This window comes from Curcuma longa, chromosome 1 (assembly GCF_044706935.1).
Source record: "Curcuma longa cultivar G26 ecotype Majalengka, Jawa Barat chromosome 1, ITB_CL_G26_1.1, whole genome shotgun sequence".
In the NCBI taxonomy this organism is placed as follows: domain Eukaryota; kingdom Viridiplantae; phylum Streptophyta; class Magnoliopsida; order Zingiberales; family Zingiberaceae; genus Curcuma; species Curcuma longa.
In genome coordinates this window covers 6,996,098-7,023,918 of record NC_133861.1, presented here as the reverse complement: position 1 = coordinate 7,023,918, position 27,821 = coordinate 6,996,098, and the positions used below count along the sequence as shown (strand labels likewise).

General features: G+C 37.0%; 1 protein-coding gene across 1 annotated transcript; it reads left to right on the top strand.

Moving 5' to 3' along the window:
* Positions 1 to 34: 34 nt before the first annotated feature.
* LOC141844465 (uncharacterized) lies at positions 35 to 27,364 on the top strand. Its single transcript, XM_074732525.1, is given in 14 exon segments — positions 35 to 530; positions 1,361 to 2,087; positions 2,538 to 7,727; positions 7,729 to 8,501; positions 8,696 to 10,197; positions 10,346 to 10,609; positions 16,537 to 16,754; positions 18,657 to 18,928; positions 19,361 to 22,361; positions 22,447 to 22,579; positions 23,649 to 24,169; positions 24,257 to 25,174; positions 25,263 to 25,439; positions 26,841 to 27,364. Coding segments are annotated over 14 exon segments (14,241 nt in total). The 5' UTR covers positions 35 to 183; the 3' UTR covers positions 27,039 to 27,364.
* Positions 27,365 to 27,821: the final 457 nt, after the last annotated feature.

The window sequence follows — 27,821 nt, the reverse complement described above, 5'->3', positions numbered from 1 at the left end:
CCCTCCTTGTGCTCCAAGAAACAGTCAACCGATCTCTCGCTTCCTTCCGCGACGACGAGGCTCCCAACTAGGCAACTACCCTCCTTCTCCTCCTCCTCCTCGTCGTGCCCTCTAGGGTTTCTTCTCCGGGCGATGCTGCTGCCTTCGTCCTCTTCCATCTGTCGGTCTTGATCGCGAGGGCGGATGGGTTCCTCCGCCGCTCCCGACCTCGGGCTGCTCGAGGATTTCGGGCAGCGGGTAGACCTCACCAGGCGCATTCGCGAGATCCTGATTAACTACCCCGAGGGTACCACCGTGCTCAAGGAGCTCATCCAGAACGCCGACGACGCTGGCGCCACCAAGGTTTGCTTCTGCCTCGACCGCCGCGTCCACCGTACCGATTCCCTACTCTCCCCCAAGCTCGCGCAGTGGCAGGGCCCCGCGCTTCTCGCCTACAATGACGCCGTCTTCACCGAGGAGGACTTCGTTTCTATCTCCCGGATCGGAGGCAGCAAGAAGCAATCCCAGGCCTGGAAGACAGGACGATTTGGGTGATCTATCCACTTCCTCTTCATTCTATTTGTACTGATAGACGGGGCAGTGACATGAATCAGGCAATATTTGCCATTATATTATTACCATGACAATTGCTTCTTGTAGAGATAGAGAGGGTCCTTCGAAGTTTTAGCCTCACTGAATGCCTGTTATTCACGATAATATCATATCCTAGTTTCATGAATATGATTTATGGCCTTTATGTTTCTTCGTCTCCGTAATATGTTTGATGCATGCATATTGGGATGGAAAATTAAAAAAGTCAGACTAGAGGTATATAGTAGTTATTATTTTATTTTTTGGACTAAGCTAGTAATAACAATGAAAAGTGTTGGTATGGAACTAAGTTTGATTTCAGGTTGTAAATATATGCAGGTACGGTTATAAGCTTGACTTTACATTGGTAACTTGAGTGTCGTGAAATGTTGTTTCTATCCCATCAATTTATTTGATAGTATTAGATTAATAATACTGGCAACTATGCTGTCTAGGTCCTTTAAATAGTGTTATGAATATAGAAGATGAAACTAACATTCTCTCTTCTTGCATTATCATTATTATTAATCTATTTATTATCTCTACAAGTATAGTAAATGTGTTTCTCACGCATCTAATGAACTGCTATCATCTACATAATTTCTGCTACTAAAATTCTTCTACTTATTCAATGCTTGGAGGAAAAGTCTTTCATAGATTAGTATGGAAAATATGTTCCAAATTGCTGGCTATGTTTGGTGTCTTGTAGAATTACAAAGCTGTTTCCTTTGCTGGCTTGGAACTCTAGCAAATAAATGTATTCTGATACTTTTCGTTTGCCTGAATTTAGGATTGGTTTTAACTCAGTGTACCATCTGACCGACTTGCCATCTTTTGTAAGTGACAAGTATGTTGTTTTATTTGATCCCCAAGGACAATATCTTCCAAATATCTCAGCTGCAAATCCTGGAAAGCGTCTCGATTATATTAGTTCCTCAGCCATATCATTGTTCGAAGATCAATTTTCACCATTTTGTGCATTTGGATGTGATATGAAAAGGCCTTTTCATGGAACTTTATTTCGCTTACCTTTGAGGAATGTAGATCAAGCAGCTACTAGTAGGCTTTCTCGGCAGGCATACTTGGAAGATGATATTTCTTTGATGTTTTCGCAACTCTATGAGGAATCTATTTTTTGTCTTATTTTTCTTAAAAACATAGTAACTATTGAAATGTATGATTGGGAATCTGAATTAGATGAACCAAGAAAGTTATACTCATGCTCTCTCAGCTCACCAAATGAAACTATAGCTTGGCACCGCAGGGCACTTGCCAGATTTTCTGGCTCTGCCAATGTATCTGATATGCAAATAGATTCATTTTCTTTGGATTTTTTGAGCGAGTCATCTTCTGGGGCATATTCAGTAAAAAAGAATGATTCTTTTGTCATAGTACAGGCAATGGCATCACCGTCAAGTAGAATTGGTGCTTTTGCAATTGATGCCGCAAAAGAATATGATCTTCATTTGTTGCCTTGGGCATCTGTTGCCGCATGTATATCTGATGATTTGCCTGAGGTAATTTTCTTATTTTTGATTGTATTGTATGAGAAAAGGAGCAACATTTTCAGTTGATTCTTTTTTTTTTGTATTATTCTTATGTCCAATTTTTGAGCAAACACGATATTATATATCCTGTAAAGCACTTTTTGGTGGCGTTAGTTTAAGGTTTCAGGTCTTGCTATAACATTGATAGTCCATTCCTCTAGAGTACAGCTATCTCCTTACAGAAAGAATCATTCTGCAATGGAGGCTGTACGCAAATTTTAAACCTTGTTCTGGACTTTAACATGTTGTTTTCATGTCTTAAACCATAGATCTATAACTTCATATTTTCCCTAGAACCTTAAGCTTTTGGGCTGAATGGTTGTCCAATCATTTTTAATAATAATATGCTTCTAAATTGAATATATTTAATATGTTGCCAATCCAAGTGATGTAAACTTCTTTTGGAATTGTGGTGTACAGGATAGTGTTCTTAGACACGGACAAGCATTTTGTTCTCTTCCACTGCCAGTGGCTACTGGATTGTCATTCCAAGTGAATGGTTTCTTTGAAGTTTCTTCCAATCGACGCAGCATATGGTATGGAACTGATATGGACAGGGCTGGAAAACTTCGCTCTGACTGGAACCAATTTTTGTTGGAAGATGTGGTTGCTCCAGCTTTTAATGAATTAATGCTTTGTTTGCGTAAGCTTGTTGGACCAACAAGATTATACTATTCTTTATGGCCAACTGGTTCATATGAGGAGCCTTGGAACATTTTAATTGAGACTATCTATAGAATTATTCAATCATCTCCTGTATTTTATTCAGAATTTGTGGGAGGAAGATGGATATCACTGGATGAAGCTTTTGTTCATGATGAGAAATTCTTCAAAAGTAAAGAGCTTGGTGAGGCTCTTGTTTTGTTGGGGATGCCTGTTGTTCATCTTCCTAATGCGCTCATGCAGAAGTTGCACAATGTTTACCAGAACTTTAGTGAACGAATTGTGAATCCTTTATCAGTAAGGCGTTTTCTAAAGGAGTGCATAAGATTGTCTGCATTAAGCAGAACTGCTAAATTAATTTTATTAGATTACTGCATTAATGATTTAGATGATTCTGAGGTTAGTAAATGTGCAAATGGGCTGGCATTGCTTCCGTTGGCAAATGGTGAATTTGGATCTATTTATGTGGCATCTGTTGGATTCTCATATTTTGTCTGCAATGATCTTGAATACAAGCTGCTGAGTTTAATTCCTGATAGGATAGTTGACAGGAGTATTTCTCCTGATTTATTTAGTAGATTGTCTAAGATTGCTAGTGGCTCCAAGGCAAATATTAGATTTCTTGATGGCCAAAGTTTTGTTGAGTTATTTCCAAGGTTATTCCCTGTAGATTGGAAATTTAAAAACAAAGTTTCCTGGAACTCAGAATTGGGTACTGCATTTCCGACAAAAGATTGGTTTGCACTTTTCTGGCAGTATCTGAGTAATCAACCATATAGTTTGACATTATTAAATGAATGGCCCATATTGCCATCAACAACGGGATATGTCTATCGCGCTTCCAAGTTTTCGAAGATGTTGAATGCAGAGTTGTTATCGGGCACAATGAAAGAGATCCTTACTAAGATTGGTTGTAAAATATTGGATAAGCAGTATACCATTGAACATCGGGAATTACCACTGTATATTTATGATGGCAATGCTGTTGGTGTTCTGAATTCAATTTTTGAATCACTTTCTTCTAACAATTATCAGCTGCTGCATCTTTTTCAAACATTTTCTATTGAAGAAAAGAATGAACTCACTGAATTTCTTCTAGACCCCAAGTGGTACTATTCGGGATCTTTGTCTAATTCAGACATACAAAGCTGCAAAAAATTACCTATTTTTCAAGTTTACACTGGTGAACAGGTTAATACTTCACAATTTTCTGATTTAGAGAGCTCAAAGAAATTCTTACCACCTGTTGGCATTCCTAATTACTTATTGGGTAATGACTTTATTCTCTGCGTCTCTGAACGTGAAGAAGATATCCTAATAAGGTTTTTTGGCATTGAGAGGATGAAGAAGACAGTATTTTATAAGCGGAATATTTTAGACAGAATTGATGAGTTACAATCTGTTGTTCGTGACATGGTCATGCTGTTAATTCTGCAAGATCTTCCTCAGCTGTGCTCAGAAGATCCATCTTTTAGGGAGTCTTTGAAGACACTTAAATTTGTTGTAACAATTAATGGGAGCTTAAAGAGTCCACAATCCGTTTATGATCCTCGTGTGGATGAATTGTTCGCTCTTCTGGAAGAATCAGACTGCTTTCCTTTTGGTCCATATGGCGAACCTAATGTTCTGGATATGTTGCTTCTTTTGGGGCTTAAGACTTCTGTATCTTCTGACACCATTTTAGAGAGTGCTCATCAAATTGAATCCTTGATGCATCAGGATCAAGTGAAGGCTCATTCGCGGGGTAAAGTGCTTCTTTCGTATCTTGAGGTCAATGCGGTTAAATGGTTGTATAATGTATCATCTGATAATTTTAGAAAGATTAATATGGTGTTCTCAAAGGTTTCTACAGTGCTAAGGCCCCGTGATGTGTCTTCAGAAGTTGATATTGGAAAATTTTGGAATGAGCTTGGAAAGATTTGCTGGTGCCCTGTCCTTGTTACATCACCACATCCAGCGTTACCATGGCCTTCTGTCACATCTATGGTGGCACCTCCAAAGGTAGTCAGATTGCAGGGAGATATGTGGCTAGTATCTGCTAGCACCCGCATATTAGATGGAGAATGTTCCTCTTCTGCCTTGTCCTCCAGCTTAGGTTGGTCTTCTCCGCCAAGTGGAAGTGTAATTGCTGCTCAACTGCTTGAGCTTGGGAAAAATAATGAGATTGTCAAGGACCAGATGCTTCGAAAAGAACTGGCACTGGCGATGCCAAAGATATATTCCTTGTTGACAAATTTGATTGGTTCAGATGAGATTGATATTGTTAAAGCTATTTTAGAGGGCTGTAGATGGATTTGGGTAGGTGATGGGTTTGCAACTGCAGATGAAGTAGTCCTCAATGGTAATCTTCATTTATCTCCTTATATACGCATTATTCCTGTTGATCTAGCAGTATTCAAAGAATTGTTCTTGGAGCTTGGTATCAAGGAATTTTTAAATCCAGTAGATTATGCCAATATTCTCTTCCGAATCGCTTCAAGAAAAAAGTGTCTTCCACTTGATGGGCAAGAACTTAGAACAATAATGTTGCTGGTTCAACATTTGGTTGAAGTTCACTCTCAGGATTTACAGGTTCAGATATATTTACCAGATGTTTCATGTAGACTGCTTCCTTCCACTGATCTGGTATTCAATGATGCTCCATGGCTGCTCGGTTCTGGTGAGAGTCTATATGGGGATACATCTGCTAGCACTCTTGATACAAATAGAGAAGTATTCAAATTTGTCCATGGCAACATTTCAAATGATCTTGCAGAAAAGCTTGGAGTTCGTTCTCTTCGTAGATTGCTGCTCGCCGAGAGCTCTGATTCTATGAACTTAAGTTTGTCAGGGGTTGCTGAGGCTTTTGGTCAGCATGAAGCTTTAACAACTAGGCTTAAGCACATTGTTGAAATGTATGCAGATGGACCAGGGATTCTTTTTGAACTTGTCCAAAATGCAGAGGATGCACATGCTTCTGAAGTAGTTTTTCTTTTGGATAAGAGCCAGTACGGAACTTCCTCTGTTCTTTCTCCTGAGATGGCTGAATGGCAGGGCCCTGCACTTTACTGTTTTAACAACTCCATTTTTAGTTCAAAAGATCTTTATGCGATCTCACGCATTGGTCAAGACAGCAAACTTGAAAAGCCTTTCGCTATTGGACGGTTTGGGCTTGGCTTTAACTGTGTGTATCACTTTACTGATATCCCTAGTTTTGTTTCTGGAGAGAACATTGTAATGTTTGACCCTCATGCCTGTTACCTACCTGGAATTTCTCCTTCTCATCCAGGCCTCAGGATAAAATTTGTGGGAAGGAGGATATTGGATCAGTTTCCTGATCAGTTCATTCCATTCTTGCACTTTGGTTGCAATTTGCAGGAACCGTTTCCAGGTACCCTTTTTCGGTTTCCTCTAAGGAATGAGTTGGTTGCTTCTAGAAGCCAAATAAAGAAAGAAAAATACACACCTGAGGATGTCGAAAAGCTCTTCTGTTCTTTTTCTGAAGTGGTATCTCAAGCATTAATCTTTCTTCGAAATGTTGAAAAGATCACCATATTTGTGAAGGATGGAACTGATCAACCAATGGAGTTAGTGTATAGTGTTGCTAAGCACAGAACTAGTGACCTTGTACGGGAGCCACATCCTCATCATTCTATGCTCAATTTTGTTCATGGACATCTCAAAAGTGGAATGGATATGGATCAATTCTTGAACAAGCTAACTAATATTGAAGATAAAGACTTGCCTTGGTACTGTCAGAGAGTTGCTATTGTGGAGCAAAATCATATAGGCCAACTTTTGCACTTTTGGGTAATAAATGAAAGTATAGGTGGTGGACTTGCTAAGACGAAATGTTTATCTTTGGATCGTAGATCACATAAGTTGATCCCTTGGGCTTCTGTTGCTGCCTACATGTGCTCTGTTGACATAAGAAATGCAGAGGAACTAAATGAGATTTTAAATCAGCCTCTTTCCAGTGTGTCACAAGTTCGAAAAAACTTTGAGGGACAAGCATTCTGCTTCCTGCCTCTGCCAATTAGTACTGGTCTGCCTGTCCATGTTAATGCTTATTTTGAATTATCTTCAAACAGAAGGGATATATGGTTTGGCAATGACATGGCTGGAGGTGGAAAAGCACGATCTGAGTGGAACATCTGTCTCCTTGAAGATGTTATTGCTCCTACTCTTGGTCGCTTGATCAATGTCCTTGCTCAAGAAATTGGTCTATGCAATCTATTCTTCTCACATTGGCCCACTGTTACAGGGGTTCAACCATGGGCTTCAATGGTCCGGAAAGTATATTTGTCTATCACTGATCTTGATTTACCGGTTCTCTACACCAAGGCTAGAGGAGGGCAATGGATCTCGACCAAACAAGCTATTTTTCCTGATTTTAATTTCCCAAAGGCTATTGAGCTTGCAGAAGCATTATCTGAAGCTGGTTTGCCTATTATATCCTTGTCCAAGCCAATTGTTGAAAATTTTTTAGATGCATGCCCGTCCTTGCATTTTTTGAATCCCCACTTACTGAGAACCTTACTTATTCGACGAAAGCGAGGTTTTAAAAATAAAGAGACAGTGATTATGACTTTAGAATATTGCTTAAGTGATATTATAGTATCATCATTTTCTGAGCAGTTGCAAGGGTTGCCCTTAATTCCCTTGGCAAATGGATCATTAACAACAATTAGCAGATGCGGGGAAGGTGACAAGATATTTGTTACTAGCCAAAATGAATATGATCTTCTTAAAGAGTATATTCCACATATTCTTGTAGATCGTTCAATCCCAGCAGAGGTTTTCAAAAAATTATATGATTTGGGCCTTTCTGGGCAATATAATATGCATGTTTTAACATGCTTTTCCCTTGCTGAACTGTTCCCTAGAATTCTCCCTAATGAATGGCTACAGTCTAAAAAGGTTTCTTGGACTCCTGGATTCCAAGGCCAGCCTAGTTTAGAATGGATTACGATTGTTATGGACTTATCTGAAAGAGTCGTGCTCAGACCTTTCAATATTTTCTAAGTGGCCTGTATTGCCAGTTAGTAATGGGTGTCTCTTGCAGCTGGTCGAGAATTCAAATGTCATTAGAGATGAAGGTTGGAGTGAGAACATGTATTCGCTGCTGCAAAAATTAGGATGTTTCTTTTTGATATCAGATTTGTCAATTGATCATCCTCTGTTAAACAAATATGTTCTAGATGCAACAGCAAATGGTATACTCAATGCAGTAGAGGCTATTGATTTTCAGCTATGTAATATTGATGATCTATTTGATAATGCCTCAATTGCAGAGAAGCATGAACTTCGAAGTTTCATTTTCCAATCTAAGTGGTTTACTGGTAACCACCTGTCTGATCAGAACCTCGAAACAATAAAGCGTCTTCCTATATTTGAGTGCTACAGGAGTAGAGAACTTGCTAGTTTGGTTAAACCTGTTAAATGGTTAAAACCTGAGGGCATACATGAGGATCTGTTGGATGCAAATTTCATCCAGACTGAATCTGAGAAAGAGAGGAACATTTTAAAAGTCTACCTATCGGTCAGGGAGCCTACAAAGCTCCAGTTTTACAAGGATCATGTACTAAACCGAATTTCTGAGTTCCTTTCTGAGCCCAACATTATTTCTTCAATTCTTCTGAATGTCAAGATCTTAACAGAAGAAGATACAACCATAAAAGACACATTATCTGACATACCATTTGTTTTAGCTGCTGATGGATCCTGGAAACATCCCTCTAGGTATCTCTATTTTTTGGATAATGATGTTTCGATTAATCATAGCCGACCCCACTTAGTGGGATAAGGCTTGGTTGTTGTTGTTGTTGTTGATGTTTCGATTAATCATCTGATATTTCATTTTCCATTCTGTTTTCTTGACAAATATTATAACATTCTAACCATGCAATCCATCTAATCTAACTTGTTTTCTCCAGACTTTATGATCCTCGTGTACCTGAGTTGCAGAATATGCTCCACAGAGAAATGTTCTTTCCTTGTGACAAGTTTGTTGAAACTGAAATACTTGACTCTCTTGTATGTCTTGGCCTAAAAAGATCTTTGAGTTTTACAAGTTTAATTGATGGTGCTAGGACAGTGTCAATTTTGCATGATTCAGGAAATAAAGATGCATTTGATTACGGTAGAAGGCTTCTAGTTTTCTTGAATTTTCTTGGGGTTCAGCTCTCACAGACTATCACTGGAAACAATGATGGATATGATTCTTTACTTCCATCCAACAATGACAGTTTAGATTTTGGGAATTCACAAATGGAAATTCCTGCAGATTCCCCCTCTAGATATAATCAAGATTTTCTGGATATTTTTTCTAACTTTGTTCATGACAAATCTGAAGATGAATTTTGGTCAGAGTTGGCTACCATTCCTTGGTGTCCTGTTTATGTTGTGCCACCAGTTAATGGAATTCCATGGTTCATATCAGAGAATTTTGTGGCATCTCCAAATTGCACTAGGCCAAAATCTCAGATGTGGGTGGTTTCGTCCAAAATGCGAATTCTTGATGGTGATTGTCATTCATTTTACCTTGAGCAAAAGCTTGGCTGGAAGGATAATCCAAGTATAGAAGTTGTGTGTTCTCAGTTGATTCAGTTTTCAAGTTCCTATGATAAATTAAAACTTCTGCCAGAGAATGAGCTATCAATTGATGCTGTCTTAGCAAGAGAAATCCCATCTATGTATTCATATTTACAGGAATTTGTTGGCTCCCATAAATTTGATGTTCTTAAAGAATACTTGAATGATGTTCCTTGGGTTTATATAGGCGACAATTTTGTATCTCCCATGGTGCTTGCGTTTGACTCCCCTGTGAAATACCACCCTTATCTTTATGTTGTTCCCTCTGAGCTATCTAAATTTAAATCTTTGCTTTCTGGATTAGGTGTCAAGTTAACTTTTGATGCAACTGATTATGTGCATGTACTGCAACGCCTGCAACATGATGTGAGAGAAGAACCATTATCTGCTGAACAGTTAGGGTTTGTTCGTCGTGTTTTGGAAGCTTTTGCTGATTGTTTTACTGAGAAGCATGTACCTGATGTATTAATAAACTCACTTCTCATTCCTGATTCATTGGGGATTCTGATGCCTGCTTTAGCTCTTGTCTACAATGATGCAGCATGGATGAAGAACATTTCCCCTGGTGAGAAGCACCTTGTACATCCAAGTATCAATGATGATCTTGCCAAAACCCTTGGTGTTCAATCACTACGGAACTTATCATTAGTTGATGAGCAGACAACTAGGGACTTGCCATGCATTGATTATGCTAGCATCTGCGAGCTGTTGGCATTTTATGGAGAAAGTGACTTTGTACTGTATGATCTTTTAGAGTTGGCTGACAAATGCAAAGCAAAGAAATTGCACCTGATATATGACAAACGGGAACATCCTCGTCAATCTTTGCTCCAACAGAATTTAGGTAAAAATAGCTTTTGGCACAGTTTTGATCCCATCTTGTTGATGGTTAATGCTATTTATTTATTAGTATGAAGATACTGAAGAAGGCAATTTTTTGACTGGCTAGACATGAGAGTTTTCCTAATTGATTTTGATCTTTTGTATTTTAGGCGACTTCCAGGCTGCTTCTTTGACAGTTGTTTTTGAAGGAACAACATTAAGCATGGAAGAGGTATGCAGTCTGCACCTGCCTCCGCCATGGAAAGTTCAAGGCAGTGCACTTTACTACGGGCTGGGAATGATTAGTGGATACTTCCTCTGTGACCTCATGACTATTGTTTCTGGAGGTTATTTTTACATTTTTGATCCTCTTGGCTTGGCTCTATCCGCACACTCAAATGGTGCCCCTTCTGCAAGATTATTCTCTCTGATAGGTTTGACACTGCCTCTTATTTCTGTGCATGCAATTCAATTGCTTTATCTCACATGTTTGACAAGTCAAACAAATTTACATGAAAAATCACTTTGCCCATGGGGTTTTTATAGCACAAATGTCTTACTAATTGCTAGAAGGGCCAACATATTTAATCACATGAAAAATCATGTTGTTGATGTTCTTTAGCTTACTTATGTAGAGTTGTATGCTTCCGATTGTCAGATCTCAAATGGAACAAAAAGAAAGAACGATTCAGTTAGATGTTAGATCCTTCTTGACACTTACCTCGGAAAGAAAGTGTGAGTTTCCATATAGATTGGTTGTCTAGTGTTTCCAGATTTTAGATTTTGAATATTTAAACTCTAACCTTCTAGCCTTTTGTTAGATGCTCCAGAAGTAGGAAAAAAAATCCAATCTTTGTACTGATACCAAGGTTTACTCTAATTTTGCATTGTCAGAGACAACAATTCAATTATCATGCCATTTGGCCCATCAAGACCAAAATATCTCGATCTATCAACCAGTTAAAGTCTATAGAGTGTGGACATGGGTAAATTGCAGCATTATAGCTCATGCCAATCTGCCTTGACTGGTTATTGATTGAAATAGAAAGAGTTTCGAAGGGAACCTATCTAGATAAATTGACTGCAGGCACCACTTGTGGGAGAGGTTGAAGGCAAGTGGAGCAGGGATAAAGGGGATTTACAGAGACTGGCAAATTAGATTCCTTGAGTTGCGATGGTGGGGATCACTGTTTTAAGGATGACTTACCCATTTAGTGAATTTAGCATTGGACGTTTCCAAAGCGGATTGGGTCATGTGAATTAGAGAACAGACATATGTTTGTTGGTATTTCAGCCTTCTTTCATTATCTATCGGAGAGAGAATCCAATACCTCCTCTTGGTCATGAATAGGACAAATTGGCCTTCTTAGATATCTTTGTTTTGGAACAAAACAATTAGAATTAGACTTGGTCTTGGAACATGTATTATCCACAAGGAGATCATCCATTTAAGAAGATCCTCATATATAGGATTTTAAAATGACATATGGAAACGAAGAAATATGATTTAATAAAATAAAATTTGAACAACAATAATAATAGCCAAGCTTTATCCCACTAAGTGGTGTCGGCTATATGGATCTTTCTACGTCATTGGACTCTATCTATACAACAACAACAACAACAACAACCAAGCCTTATCCCACTAAGTGGGGTCGGCTATATGGATCCTTTTACGCCATTGAGCTCTATCTCCTATTATATCATCATTTATATTTAAATAAATTTTATCTTGTTTTATTGTTGCTAACCAAGTTTTTTTTGGTCTACCTCGCCCTCGTTTGATATGCGTATTTGTCATAGTTTCACACCGCCTAACTGGAGCATTTATCGGTCGTCTAAGTACATGTCCGTACCACCTTAAACGTGTCTCACGGAGTTTTTCCTCAATAGATGCAACTCCAACTTTTTCTCTAATGCTCTCATTTCTTATTCTGTCCATCTTCGTATGTCCACACATCCATCTTAACATCCTCATCTCCTCAACTCTCATCTTTTGCTCATGTGCTCGAGTTATAGCCCAACATTCAGCGCCATATAACATGGCAGGTCTAACTGCCGTTTTATAGAACTTTCCTTTAAGTTTTAGAGGCACTTTACGATCACATAAAACACCTGATGCTCTCCTCCACTTCAACCATCCTGTTTGTATTCTATGTAAGACATCTCTCTCAATCCTTTCATCGGCTTGCAAAAATGATCCTAAATATTTAAAACTCTCAGTTCCAGACAACTCATCATCTCCTATTTTAATACTTGTCTCATTACGTTCAATATTGTTAAACTTAAATTCCATATATTTTGTCTTTACTCTACTAAGCCTAAAACCTTTCTCTTCTAGTATTTTTCGTCAAGATTCTAATTTAGCATTTACTCCCTCACGTATCTCATTTACCAATACAATATCATCTGCAAACAACATGCACCATGGTACGGTATCTTGAATGTGTCCAGTAAGTTCATCCATGATTAGTGTAAAAAGATAAGAACTTAGAGCTAACCCTTGATGTAACCCTATCTTTATTGGAAATGCTTTAGTTAATCCGCCTGAAGTCTTCACTCTAGTCGTTACTTCCTCATACATATCCTTAATTAGGTCAATATATACTACGCTAACACCCCTCTTTTCTAGAATCCTCTATATAATTTCCCTTGAGACTCTATCATAAGCTTTTTCTAAATCAACAAATATCATATGTAGATCTTGCTTTTGCCTCTGATACTTTTCAATTAGTTGCCTGAGAAGATGTATAGCTTCTATTGTCGACCTACCAGGCATAAACCCAAATTGATTTTTGGTGACCATAGTCTCTTTCCTTAATCGTTTTTCTATTACTCTTTCCCAAAGTTTCATGGTATGACTCATTAATTTAATGCCCTATAATTTGCACAATTTTGTACGTCCCCCTTATTCTTATATAAGGGAATTAGAGTACTTACTCTCCATTGATCTGACATTTTCTTTGTTTTCAATATCATGTTAAATAATTTTGTAAGTCATTCAATACCTTGTTTCCCTAGGCACTTCCATACCTCTATCGGAATATCATCTGGTCCAACGGCTTTTTCATTTTTCATTCCGTTTAAAGCTTGTTCTACTTCTGAAATTTGAATTCTACGGTAAAAATTTAAATTTCTATACTCATTTGACCTGCTTAAATTACCTAAGTTAAGTAGATCACCTACACCTTCATTAAAAAGTTGATGAAAATACCTCTTCCACCGCTCTTTTATTTCTCCATCATTTACTAATACCCTATTGCATTCATCTTTAATACATCTTATTTGGCTAATATCTTTTGTCTTCCTCTCTCTCACTTTAGCTATTTTATAAATGTCTTTTTCTCCTTCTTTTGTATCCAATTTTCGATATAACTGCTCAAAAGTTGTATTTTTAGCTTCATTCACTGTTTTTTTTAGCCTCTTTCTTAGCTAATGTATATTTTTTTTAATTTTCTTCATTCTTGCAAATATATAATTTCTTATAGGCTAGTCGTTTTTCTTTCACTTTTTCCTGTACTTTCTCATTCCACCATCAAGATTCTTTACTTGGTGGTACATGCCCCTTTGACTCGCCGAGTATACTCTTGGCTATTATTTTTAACTTTGATACCATTTTATCCTATGTCGTAGTAGGTCACCGTAGACTTCACCTAATACTTGTTCTTCTACCTTCTCCTTAAATATGTTTTGTTTCTCATCCTTCAACTTTCACCACTTAATTCTAGGAGTAGTGGATATTTTCTTTTTATGGATATTATGCTTAAGACGTATATTCAATACTACTAACCTATGTTGGGTAGTTAAACTTTCTCCAGGAATGACCTTACAATCTTTACAAATCTTTCTATCCCTCTTCCTAACCATAAGAAAGTCAATTTGCGATTTATTATTCCCGCTTTTAAATGTGATCAAGTGTTCTCTTTTCTTAAAAAACGTATTAACTAGTATAAGATCATATGCTATCGCAAAATCCAGTATAGTTTTACCTTCCTCATTTCTTGTTCCAAACTCATAATCCCCATGCACCCTCTCATATTCCTCATTTTTCACTCCAACATGTCCATTTAGATCACCTCCTATTAAAATCATTTCATTTGATGGAATATTTTGTAATACTTCATCTAGGTCATCCCAAAACCTTGATTTGGTATTTTCATCTAATCCTGCTTGAGGTGCATATACACTAATTACATTTATAGTGTCTTTCTCCACTACTATTTTGAGAGCTATAATTCTATCCTCCTTTCTATTTACTCCTATAACTTCATCCTTTAACGAACTATCTACAATAACACTAACTCCATTTCTTGTTTTACTCTTCCCTGTGTACCATAACTTATAACCCGAGTTCTCTATCAACTTTGCCTTTTCGCCTACCCATTTTGTCTCTTGTACACACAAAATACTAATTCTTCTCCTAATCATCGTATCTACTACCTCCATTGTTTTACCTATATTCCATGTTCCAAATCTTAGACTATTAATTTTCCTATAATTTTTATTCTTACCCAACCTATGGTGTGAGAACTTTTGCTCATTTAACATTACACCCAAGTTCTCATGGAGATGTAGCGGTCCTTGCCGAGACGTTACAGTCGGACCCTGCAACGCGTTCCTTCCGGGGAACATCCTAGCATTAACACAATAGTTTAATGGATCCATTCATGAGTGTTTGCCTTAGTTTAACGCTGGCTGACAACCTAACGCAACCCTCCTCCTTTATCCGGGCTTGGGACCGTCATTGGACTCTATCTATCTTTAAATAAATTTTATCTTATTTTATTATAGTTAACTAAGTATTTTTATCTTTCTCTTTCTCGGTTAATATAATTATTTGCCATAGTTTCACATCGTTTAATTGAAGCATTTATTGATTGTCTATGTCATCGATTAAAATCTCGTGTTGTCCCACTTAATATGGACGAAATATTTCGTTCTGCGTGCCAATCGAAATCGGCATCGGCACGCCCGAGGTATTGCAGTCGCCGTGGAGGCGTTGTCGGGATTTGTGGCAGCCATGGAGGCCTCACGCTAGCCTCTTGGCGGCTGCGGAGGGCGACGTGAGCCTTCCGATCGTGCGACACTGGAACAGAAAGGAGAGAAAGTCGTGAACGAGAAGGAGGGTAAGTCGCGAACAGGGAGAAAGAGGAAGTCTAAGCATTGGCCTTCTGGTGGTTGCGGAGGGCGACGCGAGCCTTCTAGTTGCGCAACGCTAGAACAGGAAGGCGAGGAAGTCACGAATAGGGAGGAGGGGAGAAGTCGTGAACAGAGGAAGAGAAAGTCCGTTTTAACTTAGTCTTTGATTAAATAATTTAGATTAATAATTTCAGTCAACTCCTAGCTATAGTTAGATAATTTAAATAGATTTAATTAAATCTTAATAAAATTATCATATTAATTTAATATATATTAAAATTTTTATTTTTATATTTTTCAGATATTTAAATTAAAATTTTATTTCTAATTAATATATTTTATATTTAAAAAATATTGAAATAATATTAGCATGACACAATACGGTACTGAAACTGTATCGTTCTTATCCAGGACCGAAACCTCGGCACAATTTAGATTTTAAACCATGATCTATGTATGTATTTGTACCATCTTAAGCGTGCCTTCTGAAGTTTTTCCTTAATAGGTACAACAAGCCTTAGTCTAGAAATAAACTTCTCATCAACAACAGTCCTAGCAAAATTTGCATTAACAAATGCCTTGGTATTACTTTTATCCTTCTTTTGTAGCAAAATTTTTCCTTTGAGATATTTTAATATATTTTATAATGCTTGAAACTGCTACCATGGATTGGAATACTATACTATTTATATAGGATTATGCTGATTATATAGGATTTTGTAGTATGCATGAATAATCGGATTAAACCCAGTTTGTATATAATAATCCAAATGCTTACATATTTGAAAAATTAGCATTGTCGGACTAAACATTTAATATTTTAGTTTGGTGAAATGTCTTTACTTTTTCTAGGGGGGATATAAAGATCGTAAGCTTAATGATATCTACCTTATCATTTTTCAATGATAATTATATCATCAAACACCTAAGGATTTTTAGGTGCATGGTCTGCAACTACGTTACTCTGGGATCCAATATAGGTGTAGACCTGAGTATGTGGCATTGTCTTGAATATTGGACTTTAATTGGAATTGTTCCAACCAGTCACTGAATCTTTGTTGAATTTCATAGTTTATACCATGGTGTTGTGTGACTATTCTGCTTCCATTAGGTCACGAGCAAAATATTTTTTCACTAGTCTATAGTATGATCAATTGAATTCTATAGTGCAGAATATTCATTACTATTTGTCGACTCAGCTTTTATTTATTTATTTTTGCAGGTACTGACTTGACTGAGAGATTTCGTGATCAATTCAGTCCAATGCTTATAAGCAAGGAAACTTCAGTGTCATCTTCTAATTCTGTTGTTATACGCATGCCTTTATCATCAAAATGTAAGAGTGCAGAAGAATCTGATTGTTTGAAAGTAAAGCATATTTTTGATCAGTTTATGAAACATGCTTCTTCGGCACTTCTATACTTAAAGTCAGTTGTTCAGGTAAGAATGTCTTAAGTAACCAATTATCACATCAACCCCCCCTCTACATTGTCCCAATTTAGATGTGCATTACTTGTTGTTGTGTTAAAATATAAATTTCAGATACATTATTTTTGTTATCTTACACATTAACATAAATAATATAAATAATTAAGTTAGCTAGCTGATTAAGTATATTATATTTATCTATTTACAAGAATAACTTTAAAGATATTGACTTATAAAGAATGATAACTAATTGTTATTCTAAAGAAATTTTTTACTTTGAATAAAATATAATTTTATTAAAAGTGCATCTTATTATAGATATAGTCAAACTAAGGACCTCTCAGATTTAAGAAATTTATTGGTCGTTGGAACAAAAAACGTAATGAACTACTTATGTTGTATCACTCTGAAAAACTAATAATCTTTCTTGGTGTTTTATCCTCTCATGAAAAATTGGATTGGAGGCAATGTAAATGACATCTTATTTTCACAATGGAGCTTGATTAGTATTAGGATTAGTTTGTTCGATAGTTGTTTAAGTTAAACAAACTTATGTGGCAATAAACATAACATGTATTTGGCTTTTTCTTTTGATCAAGCCATTAGAGTTTGTTCTTTGTACTTTTCTAATTCATTAGATTCCCTCCCAGAAGCATATTAATTTGTCGTGAATTATCTGTGGGAAGTTGCCTAATTTTGCTTAGTGTACCTGTAATTTGAAGGTGACCTAAATCATGACATCAGAAACATTTGCAAAGGATGGCTGAATCCTCAAAACTACCTCCTAATAACGTTGACATGCAGACTCTAAAAATTCACTAAGTACAATTGTGACAAATGAAATGTTAAGTGTAGAAAAAGATAATTCAATTCTCTGACCAATCTGGGATATTTTCCTTGATTAGATATTAACGCCTCTTCCCTGATATTAACACCTTTAAGATCCATAGGAGTTCCAAAAGGTTTAGAACTTAGCGTATCAACACCTTCAAGTATATAAAGCACATGCTCATACCTTTTACAACTGAGCAACCTCAATGCCTAGAAAATATTTTAGGCCAGCTCAACCTTTAGTTAGGAAGTGTTGGTGGAGATAGAACTTAAACCTTGTGATTCCTGTATCATGTTGTGGCAATACCATCTATAATTAAGGAGAATAGCTTAACATTAAGAGGCGATGCCAAACACTAAATGTATATGAAGTATGTGATCATGCCAAATTGAATAAATGCATAACTGAATTTACCAAATCATACTTTGGAAAGCCACTTCGGCCCATTTAATGACTTTTCAATTTACAGCCAAGGGCATTTTCCTCCTAAGCAACCAACACAGGAGGTAGATCCATATAGACTCATCAAGATAATCAAACGAAAGCGTTTATGATATCTAGCTCAGATAGCAGCCACTTAGATACGACCTCTGAAATGTGTAAAAGACTAACTGAAAGCAAGCTTGGTTATCAGGAAGCATCTGTATAGTTACTATTATATATTTGAGTGTATGCTTTTGCTACCAATTGAACTTTGGGGCTTTTCTTCTTACAAAGGTAGGAAACAACCAGAAAAAGAAAGTGGTCAGAAAAAATATCACAAGAAAATATTTGAAAAAGATTTGGACTTGTGTACAAGTATTCAAGACGGATTTTGATCTTAGTGTCTAACTCTTTTTGGAAAATTTTAACAAGTGATTAATCAGGGTGTGAAGTGTCCATTGGGAGTGTTGGTGTTGAATTGTTGGTATCCAACATAGGTTTGAACAGGGCAGAAGTAGTGTCCATTTTGAAAATCCTCGGGTTCTGCTTAGATTTTGTTAAACTACTGTGTTTCTCTCAATCAACTTTGAAGTCTGATTTCATAGTACCTTTACAATATATCTACATTTGACATACAACTTTCCTTCCGTGCATTTCAGGTGTCCTTATCAACATGGGAGGAGGGGAGTTTGCGCCCAGCATTGAACTATTCTGTATCTGTGGATCCTTCTCCTGCAATTTCAAGGAATCCATTTTCAGAAAAGAAATGGAGAAAGTTTCAGTTAACCAGATTGTTTGGTGGCTCTAGTGCAGTCACAAAGGTAAATGTGATAGATGTTCAGGTGATTAATGGTGATAGTATATCCATTGACAAATGGCTTGTCGTGCTTTGTTTGGGATCTGGACAAACACGAAACATGGCCCTTGATAGGTATGCTTTCACGACTAAATTAAGATTTTCAATTAACTAGGAGTATCATGGATTAACAATTTTATTTATTAGTTGGTACTCAATTTATCAGTGTAAGGATATTTGTTAATAAGGGTCGTCAACAAGTTACCAAGTAGTCGAGTTAAACATACTCTTGAGAAACAATTATTAGATAAAGCTTTATTTATTTAATTTTTTTGTTGTTTACTACTTTGGTTGTAACTGAGAATTTTGAATATTTAGAATTATTTTTGTAAAAGGAAAGAGGGGTTGGCAGAGATGTTTACATAGGATACAAGTAGAATAGTTAAAATTGAGGAGGCCATCACTTGTTTTTTGCAATCATAACGTACCTTTAGAACTCCAAGCAGAAGAATTTATTTCTTTTTGTTTTTTTCTTTTGTCATTGAGGAGAGAGATCTGTTTTTTCAGGAGGTTTCTTGCGTATGATTTGACACCTGTTGCTGGAGTTGCAGCTCATATATCACATGATGGAATACCTTTAAATGCCCATACATCTAGCTGCATATTGTCTCCTCTTCCCACATCTGGAACTCTAAGTATGCCGGTCACTCTGCTTGGATGTTTTCTTTTATGTCACGATGGTGGACGGTATCTCTTTAGCCGTTGTTGTGAAACAAACATGTCAGAGCGACAACTTAAAGCTAGTAATAGTATAGTTGAAGTGTGGAACAGAGAATTGATGTTGTGTGTTCGAGATGCATATGTTGAATTGGTTTTGGAATTTCAAAGGCTCAGGAAGGAACCCCTAAATTCTACAATTGACCCAAGCATCACAAGTGACTTGTACTCTATTTTGCAGGTTTATGGTGATAAGATTTACAATTTCTGGCCTAGGTCTAAACAACCATTTAATTCTTCTAAGGCACTTGTTGCTGTCAGTGGTAATACATCTAAGAAAACTGAAGCAGATTGGCAAACTCTAATCGATCAAGTTATAAGGCCTTTTTATGCTCGCCTTGCTGATCTTCCTGTCTGGCAACTTTATGGAGGTAAAACAGTCAAAGTCGATGAGGGCATGTTTCTGTCTCATTCAGGAGGCGGAGATGAAAGCAGCTTGCCGCCAACCAATGTTTGCAGTTTCATAAAAGAACATTATCCTGTTTTTTCTGTACCCTGGGAACTGGTCAATGAAATTCAGGCTGTTGGAGTTAAGATAAAAGCAATCAAGCCTAAGATGGTTCGTGATCTTCTCAAATCTTCTTCATCTGTTTCACTTAGATCTATTAATACCTATGTCGATGTGTTGGAATATTGCCTATCTGACATTCAACTGCAGCCGTCATTGAATCTATTGATATCTGATGGATCAGCTGAGGGTAACAACTTGCAGATTGAAAACTTCACTCCCCCTAACACATTGGGGCATAGGCACAATCATAGTGCTCCCCAGACTTCTGGTGGTTCAGGTGGTGATGCACTTGAAATCATGTCTTTTTTTGGCAAAGCTTTATATGATTTTGGGCGTGGTGTTGTTGAGGATATTGGGAGGACAGGAAATACTTTGGGTAGATCTTCTGCTGTGGGTACTGGTCCATATGCCGATCGAATACTTCCTTCTGCAGTTTATGAACTCAAAGGTACACCTTTTCCAACAGCAACAAATAACCTTGTAAGGCTCGGAGTTAATGAACTTTGGATAGGGAATCAAGAGCAGCAATTGCTTATGCAACCTTTGGCTTATAGATTTATCCATGCAGAATGTTTAGAAAGACATAATTTAACAGATATTCTCTCTGACAAGGATATCCAAAGGTTTCTGAAATTGAGAGGTTTCTCTGCCCACCTACTCTCTAGCAATCTGAGGTTTGTCTTTAATGAGCAATGGGTAAGTCATGTGATGAGCAGTAATAGAACTCCTTGGTTTTCGTGGGAGAAGTATGCTGATTCACAAGGTGATGGACCCACTCCCAAATGGATCCTACTTTTTTGGAAAATCTTCACAGTTTTGAAAGGAGAACTTTCACTTATATCTGAATGGCCTTTGATTCCTGCAATTCTGAATAAGTCAGTGTTGTATCGTGTTAAAGAAATTCACCTTGTTTTTGCACCACCAGTTGCAGATGTAGATCTTGGAAATAGTGCTTCAAACTCCAATAGTGAAGAGGAGGACTCATTGGCTTTGTCTGTGGCTATTCCACACCTGGAGCAAAACAAGTATGAATCTGCATTTGAATTGACAAAGTCAAGGTATCCATGGTTGTTTGGTGTACTTAATAAATTCAACATACCAGTATATGATGCCTCCTTCCTACATTGTAGTGTACCTAATAGTATTTTCCCGGCACCTTCTCAAACTCTTGGCCAAGTAGTTGTGTCAAAGTTGCTTGCTGCTAAAATAGCTGGATATTTTTCCATTCCTGCTGATTTATTCAATGAAGAGCGTGATAGTCTATTTAATATATTTGCTCAGGAGGTTAAGTCATCTAGTGTATGCCCTTATAGAAGAGAAGAGATAGATTTGTTGAGAGAACTCCCCATATTTAGAACAGTTCTGGGCACATATACAAGGTTGTACAGCCCTGATCAATGCATCCTTTCTCAATCTGTGTTCTTTCACCCTCAAGACGAACTCTGTCTTTCTAATACTATGGAGGCAAATGCCTTTTTCCATGCTCTTGGTGTACATGAGCTAAGAAATCAAGATGTCTTAGTGAGGTTTGCTTTGCGAGAATTTGAGCAGAAAACATCAGAAGAACAGGAAAATATATTGTTTTACCTTTACAGCAACTGGCAAGAACTACAATTGGATGCAACTGTAATCACCTCCTTGAAAGAGACTAATTTTGTACGGAATGCTGATGAAAGTTCTTTAAAGTTATTCAAGCCAAGAGACTTGTTTGATCCTCATGATTGCTTGCTGGCATCAATCTTCTCTGGGGAACACAACCAATTTCCTGGGGAACGGTTCATTACTGATGGTTGGCTACGTATTTTAAAGAAAACAGGGCTTAGAACATCTTCTCAAGTTGATACCATACTGGAATGTGCAAAACAAATAGAGAAACTAGGAAATGAAAACATTTCTCAGAAGGAAGGTCAAGATGATTTTGAGGCTGATTTCATTGGTCATACAAATGAAGTTTCCTTTGAAATATGGACGTTAGCTATTTCGTTGGTTAAAACAATATTTGAAAATTTTGCATCCCTCTATGACAACAACTTCTGTGAAAATCTTGGTAAGATTTCATTTGTACCTGCTGAGAAAGGTTTCCCCAGTATTAGTGGTAAGAAGGGTGGAAAGAGAGTACTTACTTCATATAGTGAAGCTATCTTGTCAAAAGATTGGCCGTTGTGTTGGACTATTGCACCTATTCTTAGCATGCAAAATGTTATTCCTCCTGAATATTCCTGGGGAGCATTTCGTCTGAGGAGCCCTCCAGTTTTTTCTACAGTTTTGAAACATTTGCAGGTGGATGAACACATTTAATATATGCAAAATTTCAAATTATGTTTAAATATTTACAAAGTTTAAATTGTGAGAAAATTGGTTTCAGGTTGTTGGAAAAGATAATGGGGAAGATACCCTTGCTCACTGGCCGACATCAACGGACATTATGACAGTAGAAGATGCCTTTTCAGATATCTTGAAGTACATGGATAAGATATGGGGCACACTCTCTTCTTCAGGTTTGAACATATAAATATAGTATATATTTGTATGTAACTTTGAAATAAATTTCTTTGTTGCCTAATACCTATGTATGAGCTTTAAAAAAAGATCTACTAGCTTATGAGTAGGATTTAAATTTATAGCGTTCTATTATTGTTATGTGGATGGTGTTGAAAAGTGCAAGAGATGGTTAAACATCTTTCCTGCATATCTTCTAAATTTAGTGATCTCTTCCGGAAAATTTTAAGATGGATTGTCTGAAAGCAGTAACAGTGAAATAGAGTGGTTCACAACAGATCTGTCTATATATACTAAAGAAACATTTCAGTGATTACATGGGAAATGAATAATTCAGAACATTGAGTTCAGAAGTCTTGAGGTGTGTACCTGTGGTCTAAGAAGTAATCTTCATTTACAACTGGGAAGATGTGGTTCATACTTAAACTAGTTTGCTGTAAACTTTTTTTGTAAGTGAAAATGTCTATATTCAAAAAATATTCCTTTGGTCTTGTAAATTTCATGATATACTTGCTTTGCCAATCAAAAGGGAGAGAAATCAAAAGAGTGGAAACACACTATCATTAAATATATTATTCTCAAGCATGATAATCTTTGTATATCAACTTTTGATAAGATCATGTTGCAGACATAAAAGCACTTAGAATGATGAGCATGCTCTCTCATGTCTCAAGAAAAGGGACCATGCTGATTATTTGTCAACATGATTTTTTTTTTTTGCTTGGAGTTGATATTCTATTTCCATTTTTTTCCCTATGTAAATGGTTTCTTGAAAAATATTGGAAGAATACCAGGATCAAGAAATTTAGAACCTTAGTGAAACTATATTTTGTCTTTCATCCTTGATTCAATATGTGTAAATTGGTTGAGACAAGGTGTAAGGTTATCATTTGTGGATTTTGTAAGTTCAGAAACCTGTGTTTTAGTTCGATGCTAAATTAGATCGTTCAAATATGGAAGCAAGGTTGTTTTTTAGTTCTTTTACACACAACTAGAAGCTATCAATTATGGAAATTTAATAAATTGTGATGCAATTGTAGTTATTTTGTCCCTATATTCTTCTGGCAGATATTATGGAACTGCAGAAGGTGGCATTTGTGCCGGTGGCAAATGGAACTCGCTTGGTTACTGCAAAGTCACTTTTTGTACGTCTGGCAGCTAACCTTTCACCATTTGCATTTGAACTTCCCAGTCTATATCTACCATATGTGAGGATCCTCAAAGAAATGGGGATGCAGGAGGCTCTTACTCTTTCATTTGCTAGAGAGCTTCTTCTAAACATCCAACAATCCTGTGGATATCAACGTCTTAATCCCAATGAACTCCGTGCAGTAATCACAGTTCTCAATTTTATGTGCCTTGAGGTTTCTAATTCAATGTTGAATCAGCTCGATTGGCTATCCGATGCAATCATCCCAGATGATGGCTGCAGGCTGGTCTTGGCAAGATCCTGCGTGTATGTTGATTTCTATGGATCTCAATTCCTTAGTAATATAGATACTTCCAGGTTAAGATTTGCTCATCCAGAGCTATCAGAGAGTGTTGTTATGGCCTTGGGTATCAATAAACTATCTGACGTTGTCATTGAGGTGAGAGAATTTCTTTTGTGCCAGTTTTTATATTTGCTAATAAATTTACAGGTTTGAATTGGAACATTTGATGTGTTCTTTACGTAGGAATTGGATGAACCAGAACTACAGATGGTTAGCCAGATTGGGGGTGTGACACTTATGAGGGTGAAGAAGAAGCTCTTGAGCAAATCATTGCAAGAGGTAGTGTCTATTTTTATGAGCAACATAGCCCATCACTATCCCACACTTGAAAGCTTAGGCTTTCTCGAAATAAAGCATCTAATGGAACTTATTGCTGAAAAATTGCAATTTGCCGAACAAATTCACACCCGATTTCTTTTACTTCCAAAATGCCTGGATATTACACGCCTAACCAAGCAGTCCTCAATTGCCAACTGGGAAAACAGTATGAAGCATCGAACTCTCTGCTTCATTGACAAATCAAAGGATCATATTTTGATTGCAGAACCTCCATGCTTTATGACAGTTTACGATGTGGTTGCAATAGCCGTAAGCCAGGTTTTTGGGGCACCAGTAACTTTGCCATTTGGGCCACTTTTTGCCTGCCCTGATGATTCAGAGAAAGCAGTTCTGAGAGCACTAAAATTAGGTTCTGAACATGGAATTGCTAGAAAGGAAAGTAAGAACAATACTTTAGTGGGAAAAGAATTATTATCTCAGGATGCTCTGCAGGTACAGTTCCTTCCACTTCGACCATTTTACTCGGGAGAAATAGTTGCTTGGAAGAGTGGAAGAGAAGGGGAAAAACTTAGGTATGGTAGGGTTCCAGAAGATGTAAAGCCATCAGCTGGTCAGGCACTATACAGATTTCCTGTTGATACTGCCCCTGGAGAGACTCAAGTGCTACTTTCTTCAAATGTCTTCTCTTTTAGAAGTGTTTCTATGTCTGATGCTTCTTCCATGCCATCATCGAGTAGGGATAGTGGAGAGGATACAAGCAAAAATAGAATGCTGCATGGGCGTACATCCAAGGATTCTGGGAATGAGAAAAGAAAAATCCAGGTTAGCAGACATTATGTTGATTATCATGCATTATTTTATCTTAACCTAGCAACCTAGCAAGAATGGTAAACTTCTTTCTTTATGCTAGAATCCAAAAGAGCTCCAGTACGGCAAAGTATCTGCTAAGGAATTGGTGCGAGCAGTTCATGACATGCTTTCAGCTGCTGGGATAAATATGGATGCTGAGAAGCAAACACTTCTCCAAACAACTTTAACTCTGCAAGAACAGCTAAAGGAATCTCAAGTTGCCCTTTTGGTTGAGCAGGTTTGTCACAGACTATTCTTCTTGCATTTTCTTTATACAAACGTGTTTTCTAATTTTACCTGGTAATTCATTATGATCTTAAAAATGACAGCTTTAAAGGATCATTCTGTGCAATGCAAGTATTTCGGTATCTGGTTGAAACAGTTTAAGTTTAAATATTGTATCAAGCTAACGCACTCAACACTTGAAACACTTCGGTACACTTGAAAGCAACCAAGATCAACTTATGAGATTTGTTTGTATAGTTTTCTTCCACTTTGTTTACCTCCAAACTAATATTCTTATAGCACTTAGAAAGTGATTTGAATTAGAATTTTTAAGAACACATTACAAAAGTATTATATCCTGATACTAAAACTAGTGTCATGCATCCAATGATGGCATTGGTTCTTGTAGTGTCCTAATGAGATTAGCCCTTTCATTTTCCAAAACCTAGTATTATTAAATAATACTTCTAGGGCATGTCGTATTGGAATTATTTTCTCAACATATCCATAAATATATCTTGATAACAATTGAAGGATGAACTTAGATTGACATAACTAAAATTGGAACAAAGATAGGTACATTATATGAGTTACATCTCGGTTTAAACAACCCCAGCATTGCTCCTCTTTGTTGGTGCTCCAGTTGGTTTTTTTTATCTTCCATCCCCTATCTTTTTACAATGTTTTATCTTCTACCCGTGATTGACAAGTGGAATTGAAGGATAAGTGACTAGAAGAGAATTTTCATGTTTTGATTGGTAAGTTGGTACCATAACAACTATGTCTGCATAGGCGAAAGTGACATTTGTCAACATTATCAGTATCGGCAGGCAGCCATGGTACATTTTGACATTATTGATAGACTCGAAAACATGAAAGACTACTGTCAAGAACCCTGTGCTATGGATAAATTGTTGCTATCCATCCCTTAGGCTGACATGTCCTAACCCAATTAATCAATTTCCCTTCTCACCGTCCTCATACATGAAGCCATGACCTGGCTTCTGTTTTACTATAATTGATTTAGTAAAATTGTTCTCTTAAATCATTCCTTACCTCAGCCAATATTCCTGCAAAGTATATAAATCTTCACATGATAATTTAACTGATTGAAAATGTGAATAGTTAGCTTCACCCCAAGCAACTTTGACAAAAGCTTATTTGAAGTTAGAAGGGAATTCCGTAATTTATCCTCGCTAACGGAGTGACAATCCAATCAGCATTTAAAAAATCATTTATGTTAAGAGTGGTCATTAACAGCATATGGATGAAGGGTAGGCTAATGAAAATCTCCAAATACAAGTAAAGTGGATTCTCGGTTGGTCTTTTTGTTTGTTTTGGTTTGACGAGAAATATTATATTGTTACAGTAGATACAATTACATGTGTCATCTAATTCACACAAAACCTTTCAGGAAAAGGTGGATACGGCAGTGAGAGAAGCTGATACAGCCAAAGCAGCATGGTCATGCCGGGTGTGTTTGAGCGCTGAGGTGAACATCACTATTGTCCCCTGTGGGCATGTTCTATGTCAAAGATGCTCTGCTGCGGTTTCTCGGTGCCCATTTTGCCGTACCCACGTCTCCAGAACCATGAAGATCTTCAGACCATGACTTGTCCCTGGGGCGTGACACAGAAATTAGCTCATCTTAGTAAACATTGAAGGTTTCAGATGCTGTTTATCATTTTTCCCCCCAAAGCAAAATGCTCGTAGAGCTGTTTGTCGGTAGTAAGCTTTGCGGTTGCTTTCCTCTGGGAGAATCGACTGCCAGGTGATTGAGTTAAAATCCCATTGTTCTCATAGTAACTTTTATCGCCCTGTAATTATCTCCTTAAGCAGCGTGTAAATACATGCTCATTTCTATATGTTTTGTATAGTCGATCATCATTGATTGTTGGATTTATGATGGAAATAAAATTGATAGTTGTCGATGCAGAATTTAGTAAGTTCTCATTTCGATGCAAAAACACCTGGACTGCCACATGGATCTCTAAATGTGTATCAGGTATTTTGTTTCTTCCCTTTAGCCAAAATTCTTTTGATGGCTTGAAAACTAAAAAAATGCCTAAATACCTCTCGTAAGCAAAAGGATATGATTTCTGCCCTTTTTAGGGTTTAACTCGAAAGAAAAATTGCATCTCTTGCTTGTACAAATTCATTAGTCTAAACTTTTTCTTTCCAAAAAAATACAAGGCAGAATTTAGTTAAAATTACAAGATGTGGAGAATATTAATAATGAGGCCACCAAACGGCTTATCTGCCCGAAAGCAACCACTCAACTCCATTGGATATTGCCACGTGTCCTCATTGCAACCTTGAAAACATCTAACATTATTTAAATATGTTAGAAAAAAATTCTTTTCTCGATGAAAAAATTAAATATTAGTCCTAATGA